Source organism: Panthera uncia (assembly GCF_023721935.1).
Source record: "Panthera uncia isolate 11264 chromosome D3 unlocalized genomic scaffold, Puncia_PCG_1.0 HiC_scaffold_8, whole genome shotgun sequence".
Taxonomy (NCBI): Eukaryota; Metazoa; Chordata; class Mammalia; order Carnivora; family Felidae; genus Panthera; species Panthera uncia.
The window spans coordinates 312,409-336,136 of NW_026057586.1; the positions used below are offsets into that span (position 1 = coordinate 312,409).

The 23,728-nt window shown below is 55.7% G+C and overlaps 1 protein-coding gene across 6 annotated transcripts in view; it reads left to right on the forward strand.

Moving 5' to 3' along the window:
* Positions 1-2,425: 2,425 nt before the first annotated feature.
* Positions 2,426-23,728, forward strand: part of SLC66A2 (solute carrier family 66 member 2) — a 51,890-nt gene continuing 30,587 nt past the window's right edge. For 2 of the 6 annotated variants that reach the window (XM_049620297.1, XM_049620301.1), the window contains exons 1-4: positions 2,432-2,514; positions 3,183-3,500; positions 11,005-11,138; positions 18,971-19,024. In XM_049620297.1, coding sequence (XP_049476254.1) covers positions 3,298-3,500; positions 11,005-11,138; positions 18,971-19,024 — 391 coding nt within the window. In that variant the 5' untranslated portion in view covers positions 2,432-2,514; positions 3,183-3,297. Of the gene's footprint in view, positions 2,515-2,545; positions 3,084-3,182; positions 3,501-11,004; positions 11,139-18,970; positions 19,025-23,728 lie in introns of those variants that run through there. The other 4 variants (XM_049620300.1, XM_049620303.1, XM_049620299.1 and 1 more) reach the window with 3 other exon arrangements.

Sequence of the window (23,728 nt, forward strand, 5' to 3'; positions counted from 1 at the left end):
CCCAACACCATGCTTGATGTCACGGACCATGACACCGTGACCTGAGCTGAAATCGAGAGTCAGATGCTTAACCAACTGAGCCATGCAGGTGCCCTGCTGTCTCAAGATCCTTAATGTAATCACATCTGTATTTTTAAAAAATATTTTATTTTGGGATGCCTGGGTGGCTCAGTCGTTTAAGTGTCCAACTTCAGCTCAGGTCATGATCTCGAGATTCTTGAGAATCGGGCTCTGTGCTGACAGGTGGGAGCCTGAAACCTGCTTCCGATTCTGTGTCTCCCTCTCTCTCTGCCCCTCCCCTGCTCATGATCTGTGTGTGTGTGTGTGTGTGTGTGTGTGTGTGTGTGTCTCAAAAATGAATAAATGTTAAAAAATATTCAAAAAATTTTATTTATTTTTATTTTTTAAAAGGTTTCATTTTTAAGTAATCTCTACACCCAACATGGGGCTCAGACTCCTCAACCCTGAGATCAAGAGTCACACACTCCACCAACTGAGCCAGCCAATGCCCTGCATTTCTTCTTCTTCTTCTTCTTCTTCTTCTTCTTCTTCTTCTTTAATAAGGTAACATTCACAGGTTTCTGGGGATTAGGATGATATACTTGGGGGCCATTTTCTGGCCTAGCACAATTTGGCTTCTTTTGTTTGCGGGAAGTCATGTAACACATTCACCATCTCAGATGAGCTGTCCTCCCTTCTCCTGACTGACCGATGGTTCTAGACCAGAGAGTGCCACTCAGATTCCAGACAATTGGTGTTTAAAACGATTACAAGCCCACTCTCAGTCATCAGCTCACTTTCGGGGTGAAGTCCTGGGCCAAGAACGCAGGATTGTATCCACTTAGCAGGCTCTGAGATGTGCCCTGATAGATCCAGGGGAGTGGGCGGCTGGGGGCCGGTGAGCAATCTGCCCGCCTTTGCCAGCATGAACAGGACCAGTGGACGTGACTCCACGTGATCCAGTGAGAGTAGGCGGGGAGCCTGTCCCTCCACCCCAGGCTCCAGGGCAGAGTGGAACGCTCCCGGGCCTGCAGAGTTCAGGAGAGGCGGTTAAGTAGGAACACCTACTTCTTTTCTCCCAGTCTTGCCGCCACTTCCCTCTCTGTGTGTGTATTATCATTTCCCTGTACATTCCTGCTGCTGTGTTCTCAGTTGTTCCCTGTGGATCCTCTGAGTAGCTGTGACTTAGAAAACGTAACAACAGCCTGGGACACTGGGGGGAAGTAAGCATGACCCTGTGCTTTAAGGAGGCCCTTCTCATCACACCAGGCTTGTTTGGGACTTAGTCTCAGTGAGGTCCGTGCTGTTCCCATGATTTCTCACAAAATCTTCCCGGTAGGAAGCAGGAGACCAGGTCAGACCTGCGGGCGGGGAAGCTGGCCGGCCAGGTGTGTGCCCCCAGGGCCACCTGCTCTCATCCACCAGGCCTTCCCTTTTGGGGTGTTTCAGGTCCCACCGCACTGAGATGGGAGCAGAACCCTGGGGCCCTGCAGTTCTCTGCCCTGAGTCCCTCCTGCAAGAGGCCTGGGCACACAGGGCTCGCTGGCTTCTCACAAGGGTCCTCACGGCTCACCATCCCACCGGGCATAGGGCTCCATGCATACCCAGACCGCCAGCATGCAGGCGCGGTGCACCTGCTAGGGCCCCTGGGGGCTCACCTCGGTCGGGGAAGAGCTCTGTGAATGGGCTGAGGCTGGGAAGCACTTGGCAAGTCAGGGAGCGGCATGTCCAGCACGTCCTTCGGTCCTTCGGTCACGATGTGTCTGAGAGACTGCGCCCGACCAGCAGTCCCGGCTGCCGCCCTGGGCCTGGGGTACCTGCGGTGGGAGCGGAAGGCGGGCCTGCGGAGGCTTCGGGCACACGGTGGGCCTGTTTCCGCCTCACCGGAGACCAGGTGAGGTTCCTGACACGGCTCACTTCTGCACCCTGCTCCTCAGGGCCCCGCCCGCATCGGGACGGGCAGCCCCCACCCCCCCCCCAACCCCCCGACCCCCGAGGTCGTCGGAAACGAAGGTGCGGAGGGACCGCCGGCATCACCGGGGGCGGGGGAGGGCAGACCCAACCCGGGCCCCCACGAGGGGGGTCCCCAGGCCTCGCGCAGACCTCGGCCGTGGACGGCACCCTGTCCTCTGCCTTCCGTGGCGGCGCACCGCGTCCACACGGCCCCTCGCCCAGGCACAGGTCGGGGGACGCGTCTGGTGCGTCCCTGGCTCTCGAGGCGCGGTCTCGCCACGCAGGGGTTTCCTAACCGGGGAGGGGCGGGCCGGGCCGGCGGAGCAGCATCGCCGCGGCGACCCCCAACCTGGTCTTCGGTCTCGGTCTAGCTCCGACCCCTCCCTGACAGACCGGTGCGCTCTAGGACCCAGCGCCTCTCGGCCTGCCGCCTGGGTGGGCGGGTCCCCTGCATTGTGACGTCACTCGGAGGCGGGGCTGCGGCACTGGGACGGACAGACGGAAGGTGCACGCAGAACAGACCGGGCGGGGCCGGCGCGGGCGCGGGTGCGGGCGCGGAGGGTAAGGGCCGGGCCCGGGATCCGCAGGCCGCGTGTGGACGCGGGCGCGGCGCGGGGACCGCCCTCCCCTGGCTCGGGGCTCGGGGCTCGGGGCGGGCGGTGGGTCCCAGGACTGAGTGTGTCTCCCCACCCCCGGGCCGTGCGTCCCACCCCAGACCGAGCCAACCCCCTCTCCTGCTGAGCGCGCCCCCCGGGCCTGAGCGCGCCCCCGGGGCCGAGCGCGACCGCAGGGCTGAGCGCGCCCCCGGGCCGAGCGCGTCCCCAGGGCTGAGCGCGCCCCCGGGGCCGAGCGCCCCACCAGGGCTGAGCGCGTCCCCAGGACTGAGCGCGCCCCCAGGACTGAGCGCCCCACCGGGGCTGAGCGCGCCCCCGGGACTGAGCGCGCTCCGCCCCACCCCGGCCGCGTGTTCCCGCTGGGACGCAGCCATCGCCCGCCCCCGGACTGAGCGTGCTTCCCAGGCCCGCGTCCACCGCCGTGCGCCCCGCGCCTCTTTCCCCCCGCGGGTGCCGGTTCGCGTGCGCAGGGCTCCCTGAGGCGCCGGTGTCTGAGGAGGGGGTCGTGCCGCCGCCGTGAGCCTCCGCGGGCTTCCGGGAGCGCCCTGGGAGCGCGACCCTCACTTTGCCTCCAGGGCCCTGCGCCGGAGTTCACCTCCTTTCCTCTCTCGCCAGGCCCCGATGGTGGAGGACTGCACAAGGTAGCGGCGGCGATGTGGGGGTGACCGTCAGCGCGCGTTCCGGGACCGTGAGAGCGGAGGGCCCCCGGGCCAGGTGGACGTCAGTCGGGATGGAAGCAGAAGGCTTGGATTGGCTTTTGGTCCCCTTGCACCAGCTGGTGTCCTGGGGGGCAGCCGGGGCCATGGTGTTCGGAGGGGTCGTGCCCTATATCCCACAGTACAGGGACATCCGGAGGACTCAGAATGCTGAGGGCTTCTCTACCTACGTGTGTCTGGTGCTCCTGGTGGCTAACATTTTACGGATCCTTTTCTGGTAAGTTGGGGGCTTTCTGTGGGGGTACTTCCAGGGTGATGGCTTTCTCTTTTTGGGGTTTCGGAGTGGGGTGGTGGTGCAGGCGGCTGTACTTCCTAGGAGGGAGCTGGTGAAGTGGGCGGGACTGTTCCCCGGGGAAAATGGTGGGATTGGAGTGGAGAAACTTACTGTAGTCTCATGTCCGCGTCTTCATTTTCTGTCCTTCTTACGTTGTCAAATATTTTCCCACGGACTTCTGTGTGCTGGATAAGGTCCTAGAACTGGGTCCCTGTCCTTAGAATTTGCATGGCAGTGGGAAAGAGAAAACAAGGAATGAGTAAGTGATTAAGATGAAGAAAAAGGGATGAGCTGTAGGAAGGGGACATCACAGCCTGACCGCTGAGCCCCTTAGGAGGGCACATCACAGCCTGACAGGAAAGAGCATTCAGGGGTCATGTACAGGGACGGTGGTCCCCTCAGCCTTCCTGTTGTGTGTACGGTTTTGTTTTGTTTTGTTTTAATAGGAAAGTCAACTTTCTGGATAATACTTGAGACTATTTTTTCTTGCCACTCCCAGCCCAGCTTCCTCTTATTATCATTTGCATTCGGGTAAGGAACTGGAAATTAATTTTAACAGTTGCTAAAGCGAGACATGTTTGGGAGGGGGAGTTTTTAGAGGAAATGAAATGAGATCTTGGAGCCTCATTCTAAGACTAAAAAGGTCTGGAACTTTCCTTTCTACTTGGTGGCGTCCGGACCCTCTGTGAGCACAGATAGTGAGGAAAGTTGCTCCGGAGGGTGGGTGGGTGTGGAGGCCGGATAAGGGCGCCAGGCGGGGGTGTCCAGAGCTCTGCTTCTGGCCCTTCCTTCTGACTTGTTCGTTACTGAGTAATCACGTTTTTTGCTAGTTCTTTTTCTTAAGTTTATTATTTATTTTGAGAGAGAGAGAAAGAGAGCGATCAGGGGAGAGGCCGAGAGAGGGAGAGAGAGAGAGAGAGAGTCCTAAGCAGGTTCCACACTGTCGGCTCAGAGCCTGATGCGGGGCTTGAACTCACAAACTGTGAGGTCATGACCTGAGCTGAAATCAAAAGTCAGACTCTTAACCAACTGAGCCACCCTGGCTCCCCAGCTAATTCATGTCTGAGTCCACCTTACGGAGGTACGATTTACGTGGAATAAAAGCATCCATTGTAAGTGAACAGTTGGATGAGTTTTGACAACGCCCCCTTCCTGTCACCATCATAACTGAGAGATGACTGTTCTGAGTCCCGAAGTTCTCTCCTCTGTGTTCCATCCAGCCGTGGCCCCATGCCTTTGATTTGTGTCCACTGTGTGTTAGTTTTGCCCTTGTCCGGGGCTTTTAAAAGGTGAGCTGGTAAGTTGGCTCCTCCCTGGAGAATGTGTCACACCGCCGGGTTTGTCTCTGGGCCAGGCTACTTTGAAAGGAGGGCCAGTGGGTGCTTAGTTTTTTCTTTGGCACAAGTTGAAGAACCCCATTTTGAAGATTCCTCTTTTTCCTTTGGGGACAGAGCTCACTCCCTTCAGGGTGACACGTGGCTTCCCTTTTCTAAAATGGCCTTAATCCAGTCTAAGGTTGAACGGAAGCAGGTCCCAAAACGCAGTTGCCTCTGACACAGTTGTTAACCCTGAGCGCACTGGAGGGCGCTCAGGGAGCCCCTGGCCTGCCACCTGCCTGGTGTCACAGCGTTGGCCAGGAAGGGCACTTCATTAGGCGCTGGAGTGGGTTTTCTCTGGCAGCGGAAGGGAAGTGCCCGAGACTGGCTTCCCTTATGGGGAGGGGGGGCGGGACGGAGAGCAGTTGAGACGTCTTTTCCTTAAGAATACTCATCCTTCAGGGCGCCTGGGTGGCTCAGTTGGTTGAGGGACCGACTTCGGCTCAGGCCGTGATCTCGCGGTCTGTGAGTTCGAGCCCTGTGTCGGGCCCTGTGTTGACAGTTCAGAGCCTGGAACCTGCTTCGGATTCCGTGTCTCCCTCTCTCTCTGCCCCTGCCCCATTCATACTCTCTCTGTGTCTCAGAAATACATTAACATAAAAAAAAAAAAGAGTACTTTTCCTTTACGATTGCAGAGAAGAGAATAGGGTATCTAATCTATGTCCAAATACCTGGTTCGGAGAAGTCAGAAGTTAAACTAATTTCTTGAAAGCCAAGTCACCAGGGCCTCTGATTTAACTGGCATTTAATGCGTTTGGACTAGAAGTTCTCCCTTCACTGCCGGGCCTGGGACTTTGAGAACGAGTGTGTGCCCTCTCCTAATTCAGCACAGGGGGCCTTTAGTGATTCTCGGTTTTGTCCACGGGCCAGCGTATTTCCGTGCATCCGATTGGTCCTTCCCCGGAGTCTGCACCCTGAGCCGTCCTGGGTCACTTCAGGGGTCCTGTGGCTACCGTGTGAACCCCAGCGCTGCCTTCAGGCAGCATTCTGGGACGGAGGGGGGCTGGCAGAGGGCACTGGTCCCTCCTCAGGAGTCTCTCTAGCCTGGGCATGTGCTTCTCACATAGGGCAGTACTTGGATTTCACGGGGCGAACCCCAGCAGGCAGGCTGGGCTCCGCCTGTGACTTGTGACTAACATGTACCTCTCTGCCCACCTAGTCCTAAGACCCCACTCCTGGGCCTCCTCCAGGCTTCATGGGTTAGTGGCCCACATGATTGAATAGGGTTTAGAGGGTTTCCCGTGTCCCAGACACTGCAGATGCCGCAGGGTTTACGCTTCGGCAGAAGCATTGTGTGGAACGTACCATTTACACACACACGGGTCATGGCGGGTGCCCCCTGAAGGGGAAGCAGGCTCTGCACTGGAACAGTGGTGAAGTTAGAGCTGAAGAGTGTGTTTCCTAGAGCTGGCTGAGAGCGTGGTCCTCAGAGCTCCAGGCTGGGAAGCCCCCTGCAGACTCGTGGAACGAGCTCGTGGGTGGCCCTGCCGCCTGGGGAGGCCAGCGGAGCTTGCAAACCCCAGGTTCCTGAAACTCGTGAGACCCTGGCGCTTTATTTCTTACAATTCTTTTTTTTTTTTTTTTTAATGTTTATTTGTTTTTGAGAAGAGAGAGAGAGTGAGCAGGGGAAGGGCAGAGAGAGGGGTACAGAGTTTCTGAAGCCAGCTCTGTGCTGACGGCAGAGAGCCCAACGCGGGGCTCGAACTCGTGAACCGTGAGAGCATGACCTGAGCTGAAGTCGGACGCTCAGCGGACTGAGCCACGCAGGCGCCCTGATTTCTTGCGATTCTTATCATCCTTTTGCAAAACTAGCATTCAGCAGATTATATTCTATAAAATGCTGAAGTATAGGATTTTGCCTCTGTGGTGTCAGGAGAAGCCAAGAGAAAGGCTAAATGATGCCTCGTAGCTCATATTTGCAGGCTTGTGATTTTGTAGAAGGGACGAGGAGGGAGGGGCCGCGGTGCGTGGATGATGTTGCAAGGCCCCCCCAGAACTTTGTGCCTTGGCGGAGGTAGTTCTCAAGCTCCATTTGTATTGGATGAAGACACCGCATCAGAGATGCGGTAATGTTGGATCGGATGCATTATAACATTGTATTGGCTGCAGTGACGTTGTATCAGGAACGTGGGCACGCTTCAGCCACGTAGTGACACCGTATCAGATGTGGTGACGTAGCATCATCTACCAGAGACGTAGTAGGGCTGTACTGGAGATGCATTAACACTGTATCAGACGTGCAGTGAACAAAGTAACTGAGATGTGATAACACCGCACTGGAGACGTGCCTTAGCGCGGCACTGGATACGGCAACATTGTGTCGGCGACGCCGTAAGCTGTTTCCGAGGTGTGGTAACACTGTATTTGGACGTGCAGCATGACACTGGATGGGAGCTACAGGAACACTGCCAGAGATACCACACTGTTGAGGACGTAGTAACATTTTGCTAAGGGTGTAGCAGTTGGCGTGACACAGGGAAGTAGATACACAACTTCTTTCCGCTTGAGCTTTATTCTGTAACTTTGAAGACCCAGAGAAGGTGATCTCTGTGGAAACTTTGGGTGAAGTGTTGCCTGTCCCCTCTTCGGTGTGTACCTTCCTGGGGGGTGAGACCTAGGGACACTGCAGTTAAGGGGAACTTTTTTTATTTTACTGAAAAATTTTTTTTTTTAGTTAAAAAAATTTTTTTTGATGTTTTTATTTGCTTTTGAGACATGAGCTGGGGAGGGGCAGAGAGAGAGGGCGACAGGAACTGAAGTGGGCTCCGTGCTGACAGCAGAGAGCCTGACATGGGGCTCGAACTCCAGCCGTGAGATCATGACCTGAGCCGAAGTCGGATGCCTCGCTGACTGAGCCTCCCAGGCTCCCAGGCGCCCCGAACCCTTTCAGAGTGGCTGTGTGAGCGGCAGGCCCTTCACCTGTCTGGTAGGCTGTCCCATCATTTGTTCTAAGAAGAAGTTGTGCCAACCCATATTGTCAGGGACAGGAGAGGGAAAAGTTTCTCACGACATCCCCGTCAGTACAGATTATTAGCATCAAAGGAAGAAAAGCTTAACTAATTTGACAAGTAAAAAATGGTATCTTTGTATTTTAATTAGTTTATGAAGTTACTAATGACATTGAACCTTGTTTCATATTTATTTTGTCTCTTGTATATCTTTTGTGGAAAGTTGTGCTTTTTGAAATTTTGTCTCAGCCTGTCTTCACCCTAAGTACTCACCTCTGCTCCCTCTCACTTCACTTTAAATGGTCTTGTTTTTACTATAAACACTGAGTTCATCTGGATTTGATTTTTGGTGGGGTTTTTTGTTTTGTTTTTTTGATGTTTGTTTACTTTTGAGAGAGAGAGAGAGAGAGAGCGCGCATGTGCGACGGGGGAGGGGCAGCGAGAGGGGGACAGAGGATCCCAAGCAGGCCTGTGCTGACAGCAGCAAGCCTGACGTGGGGCTTGAACTCTCAAACCATGAGATCATGACCTGAGCCCAAGTCGGACGTTTAACCCACTGAGGCACCCAGGCGCCTCTTTGGGTATGTGTGGTTTAAGGAGAAGTGCAAACCTTGATTTCTTTGCCCAGCTTTTCCAGTCATTGTTTCTGTTGAGTATTTAAAACATGAAAGTGGCCTTTCTCGCATGATGAGCTTGATGTGAGGGGCCCCAGAGCAGCTTATTTATTGTGGTTCTTCCCGGCCTGCTTGGGAAGGAAGCATCTCCAGTCTTAGTAGGCTGACATCTAGCTTCTGCTGGCCCCTTGTCTGACCTTCACCTATAGATGAGTTGACCCCTGGGGTCAGCTGGGTGACCGTGGGATCCAGTTCCTAGAAATGACTAGAAACGTCCTTAGATAGTCCCCGGTGTTATAGTCGCCCTCTACAGCAGAGATGAGGTGCAGGGGCAGTGGCTCACGGGTGCCAGGGGCCTGGAGCCCATGCGAGCCTACGGAAGCGCCCCCAGCCTGTGCCTCTGACCTAGAAAGCCCCAGGGCACTGTCACCTCTTTCTTCTCGTACCTTCTCTTCACCCAGGCCTGGCTCATCAACCCTTTCTTGCTCCAGTCACTTAGCATTTCCTTTGCAGTTCCTGAGGCACCTCAGGAGAGGCCTGACGAAGCAGCCAAAGTGACGTTTCCTGGGGAGGCAGGAAGAAGCTGGTGGTCATGGAGCCGTCTGCTGTGTCCTGGCCCCTCTGCCCTTCCTGGACCCAGGTGGCCTGGGCCTGAGCCTCTGTGACCTCAGGCCTGCTCTGTCCTTTGCTCAGAGGACGTGGGCCTTGGCGCCAGGAACCAGTGCAGAATGCCGGTCCTGGAACCGGTGTCTGTGGAACCCCCGCTCCGCAGGGAGTGTCTGTTTTTTCCTGGTCGCTTGACCTCCTGTGGGAGCCTCAGCTAGTGTGGCTCCCCTCCAGGTGGCACATTCTCACCTGCTGGGCCGGCTCACCGTGGCTGTGGCTGTGGCCGTGGCCGTGGCTGTGGCCGTGGCAGATCCTCATCGGAGGTGCTGTCTGCTCTCTCCTGAGAGGCAGGTGATCCGAGCTTGGCGGTGAGGTGCTCACAGACGTGGGCTTGAAGACGCCGAGTCGGCCCTGGAGCGGGTGCGGGGGTCAGTGTCTCTACCTTGGGGACATCGCTGTTTCTTTACCTTGTAGGTAAGACTTGTTAGCATAGGCACAGCTTCCAAAGACATGCCCTGGCCGGCGGGGAGGGGCTGCCTCTGGTCTCGTCCTTTACCATGAGCCCGGCCGCTGAGTTTTTGTCCCGATTTCTCATTGATTTGGTGCAGTCCCAGGGGTGGCCCCTCAGGGAGCTCTGCCCCAGCTCTGTGTTGTGGGCGTGGTCGGCCCCCGGTGAGCCCTCTCTGCAGGGGGAGCTGGGTGTAGGCTCAGGGCCGAGGGAGTGAGAGGGCGTGGGGGGTGGGGCCCAGCGGTGGTCTCTGTGTTTTCTTGTTTTCGGGAGCAGCTGGGAAATCAGACTGCAGGCTCTCCTGACTCAGAGGTGCTGACCGCCAGCCCCAGTTTTGGGAATACCCTTCAGGCCATGTTGTAGGCAGACCTAGCGGAGTTCCTTCTCCAGAGCAGCTGGGCTAGAATTGGGGCTGGGCCTTGAAAGAGCACGGTGCTGTGCCCTGGCCTCGTCGATGGTAGTCCCGCAGGCCTGCGTGGCCCGACCAACAGGTCACGGCTCTGGTGGTTCTGGTGGCCGTGGCGGAGACCCCGAGCTGCCCCCGGAAGGGCCGGGCTGTTCTCAGCCCCTGGGGTTCGGGTTCTGCCGACAGGCCCAGTCTGTGCTAGTCACTAGATTGCGGTCTCACCTCCTCGAGCTTGTGGCCGAGTTGGTGAGAAGTTCTGCCCCTGGAGGGAAAACCAGGAGGGAGGATGTGAGAGCCGGGCGGGGTTGGGGCCCGGAGAAGAGCGGGAGCCACTAGGCCTCGGCTGGGGGTCAGCGAGACCTGGGTGGGGAGGGAGATTGGGCAGAGAGGCCTGGGTCGGGGGGTCAGGGCCTCAGGTCGGGAGGGGGGTTGTGCCCTCAGCTGCCTTCTCCTCTCTGGGGTGGCGGGTGGGGGGTGCCCTGGCCCCCTTCACTGGTCTGCTCACAGCGTGGGCTGCTCTGGCCTGCTGACCCCACTCGTCTTCGTCAGGGGGCAGGGCTTCCTGTCATTCCTGGACTCCGGAATGCATCTTCCCAGGGCATCAGGTGGTCTAGGTGCCTCTGCGGGTGCCTCTGCAGGTGGGGTGTTGGGCACCTGGCTGTGCGGCGAGGGAACGGGGAGTCCCGTCCACACCCTCATCAGCGGCTCCTGGGGAGGTGAGTGTGGCTTTTGAGGAGCCGTGCACATGATTCTGAGAGGTGTCCCCGCGCCCAGCCGTCCAGGAGTGTCCCTGCTCACCCAGCTCTGTGCACCGTGGAGCCTGAGGCCGAGGCAGTCGGTGCCAGAGGCTGTGACGGATGTGAGAGACCCTCTGGGGGCTGCTCAGGATGTGGCCGTGGGGGCCTTGGTCGGGACCTGGGCAGGGAGAGGCGGTGAGGCCCCTGGTGTGCGGGGGCCCTCCTGATGCCGTGGTCTCTTTACCTCCCCAGGTTTGGAAGGCATTTTGAGTCGCCGCTCCTCTGGCAAAGCATAGTCATGATCTTGACCATGTTACTGATGTTGAAACTCTGCACCGAAGTCCGCGTGACAAATGAGCTGAACGTAAAACGCCGTTTCTTTGCAGGTTGGTGATCTGCAACTTTGGGAATAAAGCACTAAATCAACAAGCAAAATCATCCTGTGCTCGTGGGTGACGTAGGGAGCCGTGTTAGTGTTACCTGAGCAGCTTTGATTTCACCAAATGCTCGGTTGTGTGTAACCGATGTCAGTGTTTTCAGCACGTTAAATGTTTACTAACTAATCTCAGTGTGTCAGCATCCTCTGTGATGATTACGAGGGGATTCTGAATTGGGACAGGATCAGGTCACAGAAAGATGCTGTCTGAGGAGGCAGTTTTATCTCTGTGTGTGGCTTGTGCATGAGACATACCCTTCACTTGTACCGTTTACCTGTGGCCGGGGTAGCGGGGATCTTCTCACACACCTTACTGAACATTCACCCAGAGTCATGCTGCTGTGGGGCCAGGTGGGTTGTCCCCTGGAGCGTGGGCAGGACGGGTTACATGCTCGGCCCGCGCTGCTCCGTGACTGTTTGTGGCTCAGCAAAGAGAAAATTCTTCTCGTTTTTGCCTTTTCCTTTGAAAAAGCTCTTTCTCAGCTGATGTTCTGTGTTTGAACACGCAGGAGGGTTAATGCCTTACTTCTGGTTTTCTTCTAGTTACTAAATTGAAGACAGCTCTCGCTTTGATTTTGTCTGAAATAGTGTGTGTTTATCTCCACTGTTGCTCAGAGAAACGTTTTTGCTAGTTTGTTTACTTTGGGGACTCCTGTGGACTCGAGGTCTTGCCCCTGAATTTTATTCCTGACGGTGATTTTCTTTCCGTTTGAGCGGACCCTTTCCCCCTGTAGCTTCTGTCTTTAGAGACGAAGGTGTGCTAATTTCAGTCTTTGTAGAAAATAGGTCAGCCTCCAGCTCTGACGGGTGGCCTGGACCGATTAGGGTCACGTCAGCTGTAGAGACCAGCACGGTGTGCTTCTGTTGTGTGTTTGTTCTTTCTCGTCTCTCCCTCTTGTGACCTGGGAAATCACACCGGAGGCGGGGCTGCTTGTATCGCTGGTCCTTCCTTGAGAGCGGGCGTGTCCGGCCCGGTCCCTTAAGAGGCGAGGGGCTGGGCCCTTTACTTGCTCTTACCTAGCAGTTTTCTCTGCTGACACAGCTCCCGCCCGCTTCTGTCTGTGATCTGGGAACCCCACCTTTCGTGTGCGCAGGGTCTCAAGGCCGGCTGCAGAGCGCCGGTGTGGGGGGGGGCGTCAGTAATGGTCCTCCTGCCCCAGGGACAGAGGAGCGCCGGGAGCGGGCACGCGGTGCCCACAGTTGCTTGGTGTCCTGAGCCTCAGGCTTTGAATCATGAGCCTGGGTTTTGTGATCTTGTGTGAAATGGGGTGTAAGCTCGGATGAAGTAGGGTGCCAGATATCCTGCAGCTGTGCGAGCGTCCGGGCCCTGGACAGTCCTGGAGTTTAACATTTATGTGACCTTGCTGAAATACGGGAACGTAGGTACAGTGAGGGTGAGGCGGGGGCTGACCTTGTCAGCGGGAAGCCAGGCCTCTCCTCTCCTGTCCCGGGGGTTCATTCTGTCTTGACTTCCAGTGCTCTATGTAGATTCTTCCAAAAGCAGCATTTCTGTTCTGGTTAACTAGAATGGATTGGGTTAAGACTGTGAATCCCGGTTTCCAGGGATAGGGCTGCCATCTGAATTTTGGCAAGTAACCCTCTCTGTGATGAGCCAATTAATGGAGCCTGCTTCGTCCACACTTGGCAACCGTGGTGCCACCTCGCGGGGCTCAGGGGCCGCAGGCAAGGTGAGTGTGAGGCCTCGGAGGCAGGGGGAGGTTGGCCTAGACTGTCTGGGTGGACCCAGTGTCCGCTGGGCCCGTGGAGTGGAAGAGGAGAGCCCGTCAGGGATGGACGTCAAGAGGATGTGGTTCTGGCTTTGGACGTGGGGGAAGGGCTAGGAGCCAAAAGCACAGCAGGCCTTTGAGCCTGGAACAGCCTTCATCTTCCAGCCAGCAGGGACATGGGGGCCTCAGCCTCCAGGATCCAAATTCTGCCAACAGGTTGGATGCACGGGAGGACCTGGGTTCTTGCCTGGAAACTTCAGAAGGAATATGCCCTGACTTTAGCCCAGTGAGACCCATGTCAGACTTCTGGTCTCCCAAATAGTGAGGTGATACATCTGTGTTGTCGGCCGCCGAGTTTGGGGTAACCTGTTATGGCAGCTGTGAGGTCTGCAGCGTCTGGCGGGTGTCTGTTGGCGGGCGTTGGCAGCTGGCCAAAGGGCTGGCTGGAAATCCGCAGACGTACAGGTGGGCGGGGCTGCAGAGGCTTTGACCTTGCAGCGGGGAGCAGCTGTCTGCTGGTGACGGCCAGGACTGTGGGGGCAGTTGGCTTGCCCTGCTGGCCTCCGCTTTGCCGGGGCTCTGGTGGGGTACGGAGGACCAGGCCTCCTGACCCCTGGGCTCCCTGCTGGGCCCCAGACGGCCTCAGGGGGAGAATCTACCCTAAACTCCGCATCCTGGGATCGTATCCTGGGATCCGGGATACAGTGTTTGAGAGATCTTGAGATTCATACTTAATTTTTTTTTTTTTATTTTTTTTAATGTTTATTTATTTTTGAGACAGAGAGAGACAGAGCATGAGTGGGGGAGGGTCAGAGAGAGAGGGAGACACAGAATCTGAAACAGGCTCCAGGCTCTGAGTTGTCAGCACAGAGCCAGACGCGGGGCTCGAACTCACAGACCGGGAGATCTTGACCTGAGCCGAAGTCGGAAGCTCAACCGACTGAGCCACCCAGGCGCCCCTACTTAATTCTTGAATGCAATTGGGGTTACATATATTTGCATCTACCATGTGTGAGGTACACAGCACACTCATCAGGAAGCTTTTAAGAAACCTGTGGGTTTATTTCGTCTCCTCTGCCAGAAGTGGGAGGGTAGGGTTTGAAAACACCAACCAGTTCGGTCTGGAGAGCTCTGAGATCGCAGGAGCGGCTGCGCCCTGTGCCTTGCTGGGGAGGCCTGCGGTCCCCGTTTCCTGGAGGCTGTCAGTGGGGCGTTGCGGAGGGTGCTGGAGGCACACCGAGCAGGCACATTCAAGTAACTTACGAAGACACGTTCAACAGCCATATTTCAGGGTTTCCATAGGACAGTCTAAAAAATAAAATAAAAGCTTAAATGTTTTACAGCTGTCTGTTATAAAGGTTTTTAATTTTGAAGGTCATCAGTTCAGCTCAGAAGTTAAGGTTAAAGAAACAACTGAAATTAAAGGAGAAAAAGCTGGTTGCTTATCAAATTAACACGTGATCTGTTATCTGATTATGAAGAGCAGTACATGGTCATTGTCGACATTTTGGGGACGAGAGGAACGTGAAGTAAAAGCAAAGAGCTTTCCACCCAGCGTCCAGAGGTGACATCGGGGGTTCCTTCCTCCCCCGGAGGTCAGACTGGGCTGTGGGTCCGAGGGGGCCGGGCCCACAGGCTTCAGGGGGAGGTCTCCAGAAGCTGCTGTGGGCTCTCCGTGTGGCCGCACAGAGGGCGTGAGGTCCAAAGTGGTTTGCGTGTGCTGTATGTTTCCTTTTCGTCCCTCGTGTTTTTTCGTGGAGAACCTGGAACACACACGGAGTCGGGGAGAGCGTGTCCGAGCCCCCCCCCCCCGCCCCCCGCAGTAATCACACCCGCCTCCAGCTGTCCCGAGACGCTGTTCACATTGCCTGCCTGCAGTTTTTGAAGCAAATTCCAGACATAGTCTGTATATAGTTCATAACGGATCTCTAATAGACAAGGACTTGAAAAAGTATCCGTAATACCATTTTCACCCGTAAAAAAGTAATCCCTTAATTGTCAAAGACCCAGTATTTGTGTAAGTGTGCGGCTTCCTCCTCACTTCCCGATTCGGGGCTGGTTTCTGTCCGCGGGCCGCAGTCGAGGCGGCACGCCAAGGTCAGCTGCAGGTTCTCCCTGACGTCCCTTGTTCCTCGAAACGTGTCTGCTGTGTCTGCCCTGCACGTGGTGCCTGCTGTGCCCCAGCCCTCCGTCTGTGGCCTGAGCGGTACACGCGGGGAGTGTGGGGATGCGGAATTGAGACCCCGGCCCTGCCGCCAAGCCACGCCTGCGTGTGGACCAGACTCCCGCGGCTGCACGGAGGCGGCCCCGCCTGGCTTCTGCCACACCCCGTGGTGGTGCGTCGAGGCTTCCCGTCCCCGGGACGCCCTGTGAAACACGTTTTGAGAAGCCAATTGGATGCAGGGGTCTGGTCAGATCTAGGTCCGGCTCCTTTTTGCCGGACCGTTGTTTCTTCCACAAGGGGCACATCCCGTCACCTTGGCTGACTTTGGATGTGGGTGGTGGAGGGTGCCCCGTGCCTAAACCCATCAGTCGTGGGGCTGCAGAACACCGATGCCCCGTCAGCCTTCGCTCGGCTGTCAGCCACGGGGCTTCTCCGAAGAGGAACTTCCCTGGAAATGCTGTTGTAGCGGTGCAGTTATCCAGGGTGTGATTTATAAGTTAAAGGCAGGTAATCGCTTCCTTCTCTTTATCTGCCGGTTCTCAGAATTGGTCCCTCACATCCTGCAGCTGTGTTCACGTTTGTTTTTCCACGCTTCCGAGTGTGTGGATGTGAACATACTTGATGTGTTCTCCTGATTGCCATTGTTGTGTTCCTTCAAGGCCCCGTGGACCCACCCGTCTGCCAGCGGGAGCCTCTCCGGTCAGCTCTTGACTTTTCGGCAGAGACGAGTGGTCCCTCGGAGCCGTGTCCCTGGTGTGACAGGGTGCTCTGGGCGTGTCATCTTCTGTTCCTGCCCCAGACCTGGAGTCGGCCGTTTCTCCCAGGAGCGCTTGTGGCACTGGGCTGTGGCATGTGGAGACCACGGTCTGGCCCCTGGGACAGCTGTGGATTGGGGGTGGGTTTTGGCTTTTTCAGTGGGTGGAGCTGGGAGATTCGTGGCAGACGAAATAGTTCAGGTGTGCGTGCTGACGCGTCCTGTGACCCTTCACCGAGCTCTTCGGTCGTGGCTCTGATCTTCCACGGGCCCGGAATGAAAGAGCCACTTGCTTTGTCCCTGCTCGCAGGGGTCTCGGTGAGGAGGCTCCTGGAATGCTGTTTTGTCGGGGGTCCCGGGATGACACGTTCTTACCGCCAGATGACGTGGCTCATCGGCTCTGGGAACGGTACCACCAGCGGCACACAGGGGCTCACTTGTTCCTTCTTCAAGAGAGAGAAATTGTCTGCGACTCAGTCACATTCACTCGACGTTTGCCCCAAGTCTCAACAGTCCGCTTCCAGAATGGAGTTGGCTGGGGAGGCGGGTGGGGGCATGGGGGCTGCTGCTCACGGAGACGGGGCTCTGTTGTGGGGGACAGAAGTGTTCTAAGACTGCGGTGGTGGTCGTACAGGTCCGAACATGCTAAAAACCACTTGATTGTACACGTTCAACGAGTGAATCCTTCATGATATGTGGTTATGTCTGCATTAAACTAAAAACTTGGGCGGGGAGGGTCACATTCCATTCCGACAATGAAAGCTGAGGACTCCCACTCCCACTCAGTACAATGTTTGTCTGTAAACCATTCTGTATTTTCGAGGGCTTATTGATGTCCTTGGACGTGAGGCTACAAATCCTGACCTGCCCTGTCCACAGCCACGACCCTGATGTAGGTCTTGTCTCTCCTTGCCCGGACCTCCGCCCGGTCCCCTGGTCTCTAGGGCATCGTGTGAGCCACCTGTGGCCATCGCCCCCACCAACCCTCGCGCACTGCAGCGGCTCTCACGCTGTGACAAAGCCCAGAAGCCCCTGGGAGCAGTCGATGGTCTGGCCTCTGGTCAGCTCACCGGCCCTCCCTCCTGCTGTCCCGTGGCATCCAGGACGACCACTTCTCCTGTCTGAGCTCGTCCCAGACTTCTGTCCCGTCAGGTTCTGTTCCAGTCTCTGTGGCTGCTCCACAAGTAACCCCAGGCTTGGTGATTTGCAAGGACGCAGTGATGCTCACGAGTCTGGCTGGACGGCAACAGTATGGCTGGCCATTTGCCGGGGCCCTGCCTCCCTTCCTCTTTCTGTGTCTTTCACCCTCTAGGTCCCTCCCTTTCTCTCAGTTGCTCCCGTGTTGGGGGGTCTGCTGGGAGATCTTCACGTGGCCTTCTTGTGTGGCCTAAGCTTCCTAGCTTCCTCGTGGCATGGCCACCAGGTCACAAGGGGAGCGTGAGAGGGAACCAGGTGGAAGCCGTGTCTGTGCTCTGGTCTTGGGGAGCATGCATCGCTTCTGCAGAATGGAGTGGTCACAGGCCCCCCGTAATCAAGGGGCGAGGACATGCACGCCGCCTCCGATGGGAACGATGTGGACATGTTGCTGAGGCTGTTTCTGGACCTCGGTGCCTGGAGTGGGTGTTCACAGATGCCTGAAAGTATGTGATTGTGGACGATGCCCCCTGGTCTCTCAGCCTCGGGACTGGCCCTCCTCCCGTCTGTCCTGCGCAAAGATGATTCTCTAAGGTGTAGGCCTGATCTCACTACTTTCTAGCCGAGAAGACTTAGGTGGCTTGACTCTGTCCTCCGGAAAGTCTGACACAGGGCAGACTTCCCGCCCTGACCCACACCCCCTACCAGCTGCTGCCTTTCCTTCCCCCATCATTGTGACCCGAGAGGCCCCCGGCCACACTCTCTCGCTCCGGGCCTCCACCCTGGCCTTGCCCTGCTGCCTGGCATGTTTCCAGCTTGTGTGCCGGGCACGATCAGGCCCGAGGCGAGAGGGGAGACAGCATGGGTGTGTCTGAACTGCACCGGAGCCACGGTGAGCAGTCCCTCCCGTGTCCCCTTCCTTCCCTCCCCTTCCGCTTTGGGACCCTGATCTTTAGAGGAAGTGTCGGTGAGCAGTAAACTTGGCCTCAGTGAAGAAACAGATGCAGGAAGCTGAGGAAGTCCGGCTGAGTCTGGCTATTCAGAGCCCAGCGTTCCCGGAGGTGGTGCTGCTGGGTCAAGAAACCCTCAGGTTGGGGGGGGCAGCGACTCCTGGTCCGCAGGGTCTGTGGGCATGTGCCGTCCCCAAGCCCACATAGCCAGTCTGGCATTTTCTTTTAGCCATTTACTTGCAAAATGTCCATTTGTAGGCGGAGCCTGCCTCGCCTGGGGCGGATGACACACACCTGCCCCCCGTTCTGTGGCCAGGTCCAGTGCCTGCCTGAGTCTCACTCTTCCCACCGTGGAGGGACTCTGGCCGAGTCTTCGAGGGCCGCGGGCTGCGTCCTGGGCAGTGCGGAGCGGGGGGACTCGGGTGGGGCTGGGCTCCCTCCGAACGGAGGCCTCGTGTGCCCGTCTTGGGTGCTGCGGCGGGGCTCAGGGAGCGGTCGGGGTACCGCGGTCCCCCCAATGTAACGGGCCGTCGCCTCTCAGCCGCACGCTTGGCCAGTTCACATGCTGCACTAGCTCCCTGTTCCCAGAGGGCATTTTGTTGAGTGTCCTCTGAAAAAGGCTTTATCAGGCAGCCTTCTGAAGAGCTTTGACCTGGGACAGCTGTCTTGCAGTCAGAGCTTGCGTGCGGACGAGCTTTTAGGGGAAGTGGGGGTACCGCCTGCTGTCTCTGTCAGCAGAGCAGGCAAGCCGTGGGCTTTATGCCATCTCTGACCTTAGAAATTCAGCGAAAACGTGGTGACTTTTCGTTTTGGCCCGAGATTTCCTCCTCCTTCCCCAGGGACTTACATTGGAAGAGGGTAGGTTTGGAGGAAAATCATTCAGAAAGTAAACTTCCTCAAACTCAGACGCCAAGATCTTGTCCTTCTTTTCCGGTGTTTCTTAAAAAAGGAAATGCAAAATGGACTGGGAGACACAGCCGCTTGCCCGTGTTAAAATCGGTCTGTTTTTCTTTTCTCTTCCTCCTTTCTGTTTTTCTCTCTTTTTAAATGTAGCTGCGGATACCCAGGATGAAGCAATCAAGCCCCCGCCCCGGCGGTCATATCTGGGTACGTACCACACCGCACGAGGCTGCCCGCCCGCTGGAGCCCCTGCTTCGTTCATTCTGTGCGGCTCTGTCCCCGCTCAGCCCCCACGGCCATGCTTGCCCCGCGCGTGCGCCTCATGGTACCAGTGCGCCCACGTCCCCAGCAAACTAACCAACACATAGCCTGCTACTGTTAAGCATGAACCAGTTCGTAGAAACCTGCCCATTGTGTGAGTGTGAGAGAAAGAGGGAGGAAGGGTAGGAGAGAGGCGGGGACAAGGAGGTGCTCGGAGTTCAGGTTTCCGAACGCTTTTAAGTCTTCTTTTTGCTGCCGTGGCGAACGGAATTGTTTTCTTGATTTCATTTCGCATCGCATGTGGCTATCTCCTAGAAATAAAATAGATTTTCATACGTCGATCCCGTTTCCTGCAGCTTCGTGCGTCTCGTTTATTGGTGCTGTTAGCTTTTTAGTGGATTCTTTAGGACTTCTGTATGTAAGATTGCATCATCCGCAAATAGAGATACGCTTACTTGTTCCTTCCCAGTCTGGATACTTTTCCTTTTTCTTGCCTAATTACCCTAGAGTCCGAAATGGCTACAACGGTGAGCCTGGCCGAGCTGGTCTTGCTCCCGAGTTGAGTGAGACGGCATCCCTTCGCCACTACGTGTGATGTCAGCCGTGGGTTCTCACAGATGCCTCAGATTAGCGGAAGCAAGAACCTTTCTGTTCTGAGTTTGTTGTTTGTTTGTTGTAGTCCTGAAACAACGTTGAAGTTTGTCTACTGCTTTTCTGTGTCTGTTGAGATGGTCATGTGTTTTTTGTCCTTTATTCTACATTGACTGATTTTTGTATGTTGAACCAACATTGCATTCTTGGTATACGTCCCACCTGACCATGATGTGTAACCCTTTTTATAAGATGCTGGATTCTGTTTGCTAGTATTGTGTTAAAGATTTTTGTGTCCATGTTCACAAGAGATATTGGTGTGCGTGTGTGTGTGTGTGTGTGTGTGTGTGTGTGTGTGAGATGACTGTGGTTTTAATATCAGGACAGTACTGGCCTCGTAAGGCAGGTTGGGGATGGGAAGTGTTCCCTCCTCTTCCATTTTCAGTTGTGAAAAATTGGTATCAATTCTTTATTAATTAAAATTTTTTGAGGTGTAATCGATATATGACATCACTTTCAGGTGTATGTTATTGGACGTTCGTATGTACTGTATATGTGGTGAAGTACGTTGTGAAATGCGTGTGTTGTACATAGTCTAGTTGACGTTAGTCATCTGACATGGTTACAAGATATTTTCTTCTTAGGATGAGGACTTTTAAGATCTACTCTCACTAAGCCACTTTCAACACACAGTTGAAATAATGTGCAACACAGTATTGTTGTTTTTTTTTAATGTTTATTTATTTTTGAGACAGAGAGAGACAGAGCATGAACGGGGGAGGGTCAGAGAGAGGGAGACACAGAATCTGAAACAGGATCCAGGCTCTGAGCTGTCAGCACAGAGCCCGACGTGGGGCTCGAACTCACGGACCGCGAGATCACGACCTGAACCGAAGTCGGATGCTTAACCGACTGAGCCACCCAGGCGCCCCCACAGTATTGTTAACTGTAGGCACCATCCTGTAAATTACATCCCCATGGCATACTTATTTTGTAACTGGAAGCTTGTACCTTTTGACCACCTTCGCCCATTTTACCCATCCTGAATCCCCCACCTCTGGCAACCACCAATCTGTTCTCTGCGTCCACGGGCTTATTGTGGCTTTGTTTTTGTTGTTGTTGTTGTTGTCAGACTTCCACATATAAATAAGCTCATGTGGTATTTTTGTCTTTTTCTGTCTGACTTATTTCACTGACAGTGCCCTCAAGGTCCATCCTTGTTGCCAATGGCAGAACGTCCTTCTTTTTTCTGGCCGAACAATATTCCACTGTACATATTTACATCACATCTTCTTAACCGACTGAGCCACCCAGGCGCCCCCACACCACATCTTCTTTATCCATTCACCTGTTGGTAGACACTTGGGCTGCACCCACATCTAGGCTACTGTAAATAATGCTGCTGTAAACACAGGGGTGCACACATCGTTTTGAATTATTGTTCTTGTTTTCTTTGGATAAATACCTAGTAGTGGAATTGCTGGGTCATGTGGAGTTCTAGTTTTAATTTTTTTAAGTTTATTTATTTATTTGGTGGGGGGGGGGGGAGGCGTGCAGAGAGACAGAGAGAGACAGACAGAGAGAGAGAGAGAGAGAGAATCCCAAGAAGGTTCCTCACTGTCAGCACAGAGCCCGACATGGGGCTGAATCCCATGAACTGTGAGATCATGACCTGAGCTGAAATCAAGAGTTGGACGCTCAACTGACCTAGCCACCCAGGCACCCCTGCCCTCCTTTATCCTTTATGATTGATTTCCTTTAGTTCTTTGAACATATTCATAATAACCGTTTTGAAGTCATTTCTGCTAAGTCTGGTAGCTGTTCCCTTTCAAAACCAATTTTGTTTTTATTTTATTTTTATTTTTCTTCTGTGTGCGGGCCACTTTCCCATTTCTTTGCATTTCTCAATATTTTGCTGAAAACTGTATTGCAAAATACTGTAGCAACTCTAGTCACTGATCCCTGACCCTGGCTGCGGGGAGGCTTGTTTGCTTATTTGTTTAGTGACCTGGCTGGATGAGCGCTGTCTCTGCACCTCTCCTCCCCCAGGTGAGGCTGTGGTTGGTTGAGGTACTTGGTCCCCTCCAAGCCCCTGGGTGATCTGCCTCCACTGCCGTCACACTCACCTGTTAGCCTCCTCTAATGGCTAGCTGATTGCTCTGTTGGTTTTGATAACACGCCGGGGCGTGCACAGGTCTGGTCCAGTTGAGGCCAGGCAGGGGGCCAGGGGGTGTCTTGAGGGCAGTCTTCGAGAACTGCTGTGTCCCCAGGACGACTCTCCTTGGCTGTTTGTGTCTGGTAAACGTCGACCGGGTCTCTGTTTCCCTTGTTGCCATAGTGGAGCTTCCAGCTTCCTGTAATTGCTCGGGTACCAGATTCCTCACTGTTCTGTCAGCACCCTTAGGCTTGAACTTGTTCATACTGTGTTCTAAGCAGAGGTTGTCCCTTTCGGGAGAGCTGCAGAACTGGCTGTTCTCACACCCCCCACTTCCGGGACAGAACCTCTGAACCCCTGCTCTGGCACCCGTGCTGGGGCGGTGTGCTGCTCCTCCCACCGTGGGACCCGTAAACCCCGTGAGCTGGGTCAGGACGGTGCTCTCTGCTGGCTGTGCCCGGTGTGGAGTGTCTGTCCCGGTGGGCAGGGAGCCCTGACTTGTCTGCCCTTCTTGCCAGGAGGAGAGCGGGAGCCCAGCCAGAGGTGAGAAGTGTCTGTGCCCGCACTGGGAGCTCTGGCCGCCCCACCCGGGGCGGAGCTTTTGTCACGAGGGGTCATGTCTCAAACCCTCTTTTCTTAAGTAGATGTTTCTTTGTTGCTGTATGGCCATAGGACACTTTCCAGAGATTGTCAATGGTGGTGTTTTAGAGTTCACAGCGGTTCTCTTATTCTGCCGGGGAGAGCGTCTGCAGAGACCCTCACGTCGCCACTCTGTCCCATTCACTGGGTTACCCGACCGGAGCCCTGGCAGCCGGGGTTACACGGGATGTTTCGGGCCAGGAGAGCACGGTCTGTTTTTATTTGGAGCTTCCCTGAAGGCTGGACTCGGGGCCTGGCCGCTTCTTGGTTGGTTTCGTGTTCATGTGAATAGGACATGTCCTCCGTTAGGTTTTTAGAGGTAGCCTTCAAACTGTCATTGTAAGTGAGGGTGCTGTTTTGACTTGGGGTAAAACTACGTCCCCGTCCCTCTGTGTCAAGGCCTCCCTTGCTCTTTCTGCCGAGTCCAGGGTGCTTGTGTGGAGAGTCACTGCCCAAGCACTTGTCTGCGGGGCTGTTGGCCGGGGTGACCGGCCTCCTGCTGGACTGTTGGTGCAGGGCACGGGGCCTCAGCCTGTGGCCTCTTGTCCAGTGTAGGATGCCCACTAACCAGAAATTAGCAGCAAAAGAAAGAGCCAGAAATGCAGTAGGATAAAAGGAAAAGGCTGCTGCAGTTGAGGGATGCCAGAAAGGCCAGCCCGTCACAGAGCCCAAGACGGGCTCACCTCTGCTGGGGGGTTAGCCACGAGGACGTGATGGGCTTCCTCTCTGAGAGCATTTTTCAGTGAGGGCCAGTGCTCCGGCTCACTGCTCAGTCGTGCTCAGCTCCCTCGGGTGGGTTGGGGCATCTGGATCCCTGGATCTGTGTCTCACGGCAGCGGCCCGCTGGTCCCCTGGCCCGCCTGCTGGTCCCCTGGCCCGCCCACTGGTCCCCTGGCCCGCCTGGTGGGGGTGGGTGTGGGCGGATGGGGCAAAGGTGGCTCAGTACAGTGAACTGCTCTGAAGGCTGACGAGGGCGTTTGCAGTCCTACAGCCAGATGGCGCTGTTGTCTTTGCTAACCTTGTTTCCCTGTCCAGGCAGAGTGGTTGCAAGCCACCTCCTCCCCTGCCCTGTGGCTTCCCTCCCGCACAGCAGGAGCCCCACAGGCCCCTGTCCTGAGCTTTCTCTGGTGGCCCCACAGGCGCCACATGCCCCCCCTCTCCCCCAGAGCCTGGCGTCCCCCTATTCCTTGTTGGAGTGTGAGCTCGGGGACGTGGGGTCGTAGGTCAGGGCTGTGTCCCTGTGTCCCTGGATTGAGCGGGCGCTC